The following is a 5803-nucleotide window of genomic DNA, read 5'->3' as shown; positions in this document are numbered from 1 at the left end:
TCTCCTCTGCCATTTTCTTCAGTTCGCCTTTTAATATATATTTTTTTCAAATAGCATTTGTGAATACAAAGCATGTGTAAACTTTCATATAGATAAATCTACCAAGGAGTTGCGATTTGAATGGAAAATCCACAGCTCTCACTGCTTTATGGCTTTAAGTTAATACGGCACTTGCAGAAATTATAAACCGTCATTCTTGACTCTATTTGAGAGAGCCAGTTTGATCTAGTGGTTAAGGCATCAGGCTAGAAAGCAGGAGATTCTGAGTTCTAATCCTGCCTTAGCCATGAAAGCCAGCTGGGTGGCTCTCAAACACTCTGTCAGCCTTGCTCACCTCACAGAGTTGTTGTGGAGAAAAGAGGAGGAAAATGTGTTGGATATATTCGCTACTTTGAGTTATTTGTAAATAAAATAAAGGCAGGATATTAAATAAATACACAAACAAACAAGCAGATAAATGCCTGAAATATCATTGACTGAGCCCCAAGGGTCATGGTGAATAGAATGAAAGTGGCTATTCTCTCTCAACTCCCTGTAAAAATATATATATATATAGCTCAGAACTGTGGAGACCTTGGTGCTCTCTGAGCTTGGTTGTTTGCTTTCAGACATTTCATTACCCAAATAGATAACATCATCCATGTGAGTGAGTATGGGGGTCTGCTCCTTCTTTATACAGTACGCAGAAACTTGCCCTACCAGTTCTGAGGGGTGGAGAGGTTGCAATCGAGCAGGAAAAATACCCTAATCAAGGAACTACCAGAACTGGCAGGGCAAGCTACTGTAAATAAACAGAGAGACCCAGTGGTGGGATTCAGCCAGTTCGCACCAATTCGGCAGAACCGGTAGCTAATTTTTTGTTGCCCAGGCCCAGAATGGACTTCCGGAAGTGGCATCTACAGAGAACCGGTTGTTCACATATTTGAATCCCACCACTGGATAGACCCCACACTCACACTAACAAAGTTACTTGGATAACGAAACATCTGCAAAGCAAGCAATCACGTTCAGAAGACCACCAAGTTCTCTCACCTCCTTTTATAGATCTAATAATATACAGCTGATCTATAAATAATTCCCTTTATTTCCTCAACTAGGTAATGTGAATGAACTGAATGAAATTATCCACCATCATGTTCCAGAGGCCCAGTTAATTGAAAGAATTGGTCAGGGACTTGTCTATCTTCTACCAAATAAGAATTTTAAAGAACGAGCCTATTCCAGTCTTTTCAGAGAATTAGAGGAAACCCTGGCTGACGTGGGGCTCAGCAGTTTTGGGATCTCAGATACACCGCTTGAAGAGGTTGGTAATCTTCAGATACTCAAGCAGTTTTACCTTGGTCCAGTCCTTGCTTTCCTATTTTGGATGAATGCCAGTTTTTTTGTGTTTTTGGAGAGGTAGAAATCATTTCTATAGGGCAGTTATTTTTTCTGCATTGTAGTAACAAATATTGCTATAGTGATAATAATTATTAAATTAGAACTATTTGGTGGGAAGATAGGAGTTGTAATTTAACACATCTGAAGACACCAAACTAAAGCTATCAGGTTAAGGGGATAAAGGGGATAAAGATGGGATAGTTGGTATAATCATATGCTAACTTTATACTTTATACTATAGTTAGTATATTTCTTCTTATTACCCTGATTTTTTAGATTATTTTGTACTCTTTGGGAGTTTTTTAAACATTGATTAAAAATAAAACGAGAAGAGCAAGATTTTTTCACTTATGTTGCATTGGGGGGGGGGATATGCCTAAAGATGCCAGCGCTTACTTTATTTCCACACAGCATCTTCTCATGCACCTGTCTTTCAGGTTTTCTTGAAGGTTACAGCTGAGGCTGACCTTGGAATACCCAATACAGGTATATATTCCATGATCACATCTCCGAAAGCCAAAGTTGTTGTGAAAAGTCTCCCATATTTTAATACTACAAATTTAGCTGCTAATTCCGGTATACCTCTTACTACCTATAACATTCAGTACAATAGTGGTCACTCAAATCATGTGCTTCCTGTCTCCACCTCACCCTATCCACTGTCTCTTCCATAATTTAGGAAACATTCCTATATCAAAAAAAGAGGATATGTTTCTGAAAATACCCAGTATATATATATTCCTTGACTTATGACAACTGGGATCTTTTTTGCCACAGTTGTTATACGAATCATTGCAGTTGTTAAGGTGTACCACGTGGTCATTAAATGAATCTAGCTTTCCCCATTAACTTTGCCAACTGAGAAGGTCGCAAATGTGATCACATGACCCTGGGATGCTGCAACTATCGTTAATGCATGCTGGTTGCCAAATGCCCAAATTTTGACTGTGGGGAATGCTGCGATGGTTGTAAGTGTGAGGACCAGGTGTTAGTCACTTTTTTTCAGTGTGGTTGTAACCTTAGTCACTAAATAAATGGTTTAGAGTAAACTGTAAAGACAGTTCACAGACTGATGTTCAGACTTTAGAAATCTATTGTTATAATGTCTAAACTTCAGTCTTGAAGGAATAAATGGATCTCTGACTTGTGGGACTAAAATATTTTTCATTGTGCCCTAAACAAAATCGGCATGGGCATTCTGATTTGTAAAATCCAGGAGCTGCACAGGAGAATGCTTTTGCTGGGGCCAAAGAAGGAATCTCCCAAAGAGCTTCAACAAACAGTTGTGCTCCTCTGGATGGAGATAAGGATGATGGAAAAGGATCTTGGCAAAATAAAGGTGGCCGGCTTATACTTCAGCAGATTAAAGCTCTTCTCATCAAACGTTTCCATCATACCACCCGTAGTATCAAAGACTTCTTGGCTCAGGTACATGCTTACTAATTTTTTTCCCAAATGACATATATCTAATGAAGAAGTCTATTATAGTTCTAGTGTCCAGAGTCTACATCAGGGGTGTCAAACTGGCGGCCCGCCGGCCGGTTTCATCATACCGAATCCGTGCCCACCCCATTGCCAGCAATGCAAAAAGAGTCGCGATATGTCGCGACACGTCACGTGATGTGGCGAGTTTGACACCCGTGGTCTACTTTATAGAATCAACTATCCCTGTTCAGTATTTTAAGTATTCAGTGATTAAGATGTTGGGCTGGGATCAAAAAGATCCAGATTCAGGTCTCCCTCAAACATGGAGCTCACAAGGATCTTTTGGACCCTTTGTACTCTCTCTGAAACTAATCTATTTTGCAAGGTTATTGTTGTGAAAATAAAATGAAACAAAATCCTCATATACCCTGCCTAGAAGAAAAGCTAGACATAAATATAACAAATGAATAAAAATGTCCTAGAGTGAGAATTTATACCACACATATGTAGCTTAGAACATTCTTTTGGCTAGGTATTTATATCCTGGAGAGTTTGGCAATAGTTTGCATGTATTCTTCATACAGTGGTTCCAGATCCAGGAAAGTCTGTCCGAAAGCTTAGAAAGCCACTGGTCAGCAATACTAAACTAGATTAATCAATGCAGCTTCCTAGGCTTTTTCAGTCTTATCTTATATAACCGAGAAGCCATTAGTAAGAACGTCTCATTTATGTGTTCTTCCATAACTATGGGAGGATTTAAAAAAAAACCAGAAATGTAGAAATTGAGATTTACTGAGTAACCACATGTTTGATGCTTGGGGTGAATTACAATCAGGATTAGATAGATTTCCAGCACAAAAGTATCCACTCTGAATCTTTTGTGTCTTATATCTGACGTAGACATTAATGGTTAGAATACAGTATTGCAGTGGTTAGAATGCAGTATTGCAGGCTAATTCTGCCGACTGCCACCAGTTCGATTCTCACCGGCTCAAGGTTGACTCAGCCTTCAGTCCTTCCGAGGTCTGTAAAATGAGGAGCCAGATTGTTTGGGGGCAATATGCTGACTCTGTAAACCACTTAGAGAAGAGTGTAAAGCACTGTGAAGCGGTACAGTATATAAATCTAAGTGTTATTGCTATTGCTATTAATAGAATACTGTCTGAAAGCACGTATCTGACATATTCCATATTGCTGGCAGATTGTTCTACCTGCTAGCTTTGTGTTGCTGGCTCTGATACTTACAGTCATCATCCCTCCATTTGGTGAATATCCCAGTGTAACACTCCACCCTTGGATCTATGGACATCAGTTTACTTTCTTCAGGTCAGAGGATTCCTTAGTATGTTTATTTTTGAAGTAACCTTGTCTCTGATGTTTCCTACATTCTGGCTAGCACAGATGCTAGTTAATCCAGTCCTTTCTGTAAGATATTCTTTTTCAGATTTCTGTTTTAAACCAGTCTATACCTATTGCTGACTTTACTTTGCTCTTGAATATATTTCTCTAATTTCTGTATCTCACAGCTAAACTGTGAGATACAGAAATTATGTAGATAAGGTATGGCTAAATAAATGGCAATAATTATTTATGGCCATACTATATTCATAAACATAAACATATTATACTTTTATTGATTATTGCTCTTCCTTTTTGTTTCTCTGTAAATATTTTTATTTTAATGCACTGTAAGCTGCTGAGAGCCAGTTCTGATTATTGCCATACATTAACATAACAGTTTAACTTTAACCTAATACAACATAACACAGTTCTGTAAATGGAGAAGATAATATATATTATTATTCAAGTTGAGCTTAATTCCTCGTGATTTCATGGGCAAGTTCATGTAATTTTCTGAGCAACTCTTCTTTGCTCTTGTCTTTTTTCTACATTATTTTTTACTTTAACAGTAGTCTTACATACTTACATCTGTGGGGTTTTCTGGTGTATCCCTATCCATATTCTAACCTGATCTGCCCGATTGACATTCAAGATCAGATAAGATTAGCTAGACTGCATCATTCAGTTGAAGATCACATATATGAGCAACATTTCCCTATTTGCATCATAGCCAAATATCAACTATGATTCTCGTCATCTCAGTTTTCAGAGGCTAGATAGGCTGAGTTTCAAGAGGTTGCCCCCACTCCATCCTCAGACTTTCACTTCCCAGGATTTTTTTAAAAAAATCTCTTAATATATGGAGAAAGGAGCTGTCTTTTTTTTTAATGTACAAAGAAACACTAAGTAATTAGAGTTTTGATGGATTACAATCTATCCCTGACCCATGAATTATATGAATATTTAGTTTTCCAGAAAGAAGGCTGACTCATAACTAGATAATTTTTTTTCATTTTGTTGAGATATGATGTTGCATTGACCTAAGTCTAGTACCAGGAACACGGTGGACGGATTTGTTTACAGTGCTGATGGGGTGCAACATGGGGCCAGATAATTCTGGAGAAGGGCTTCCATTTAGTTACTAAAAGTCCATGTGGACTTGACAGCATATAAAAAACAATAGCATTAGAATGAATTGGGGGGGGGAATGTTGGATGAGCAGGCTGTGTGAATTGCAAATGTTCAGTCACAAGTACCCTACTATCTTACCTTTTATATAAAACTATTTCCCATTTGTTAACCAGGACTATGCATGCATGTCTTTGCTTATCATGTCTTTGAGAAATTAAAACTTTGTAGCAAACAACAATGTAAATTTTTTAAAAAAATTGTAATCTTTATGAAACGTACAGGACTCTTCTAAAATTGGGTAGTTAATTAGTAATATCTGCAGCGATTCTGGTGGTTTTCATTTGCAGTTGTATTCTTCTGTAGTTAATCTCTTTTTATAACCTAAATCTCACCCAATCTCATTAGCAATGAACGGCCTGGCAGTGAACAAATGGTTTCTCTTAGTGATGCCTTTTTAAAGAAACCAGGATTTGGAAATCGTTGCTTGAAGAAAGAACCCCTTCAGTAAGTTCTCGTTCTCGTTCTC

General features: G+C 37.8%; 1 protein-coding gene across 1 annotated transcript in view; it reads left to right on the top strand.

The window, feature by feature from the left end:
* ABCA4 (ATP binding cassette subfamily A member 4) overlaps nucleotides 1–5803 on the top strand; it is a gene marked incomplete at its 3' end in the record, with an annotated part of 88479 nt that overhangs the window by 72169 nt on the left and 10507 nt on the right. The window contains exons 24-28 of the mRNA XM_029286917.1: nucleotides 1098–1303; nucleotides 1818–1956; nucleotides 2597–2808; nucleotides 4007–4131; nucleotides 5683–5781. Coding sequence (XP_029142750.1) covers nucleotides 1098–1303; nucleotides 1818–1956; nucleotides 2597–2808; nucleotides 4007–4131; nucleotides 5683–5781 — 781 coding nt within the window. The remainder of the gene's footprint in view (nucleotides 1–1097; nucleotides 1304–1817; nucleotides 1957–2596; nucleotides 2809–4006; nucleotides 4132–5682; nucleotides 5782–5803) is intronic.

Source organism: Protobothrops mucrosquamatus, unplaced genomic scaffold (assembly GCF_001527695.2).
Source record: "Protobothrops mucrosquamatus isolate PMUCROS unplaced genomic scaffold, P.Mucros_1.0 scaffold_233, whole genome shotgun sequence".
Lineage (NCBI taxonomy): Eukaryota > Metazoa > Chordata > Lepidosauria > Squamata > Viperidae > Protobothrops > Protobothrops mucrosquamatus.
Note: the sequence above shows the minus strand (reverse complement) of the source record. Positions and strands in the feature narration are given on the sequence as shown.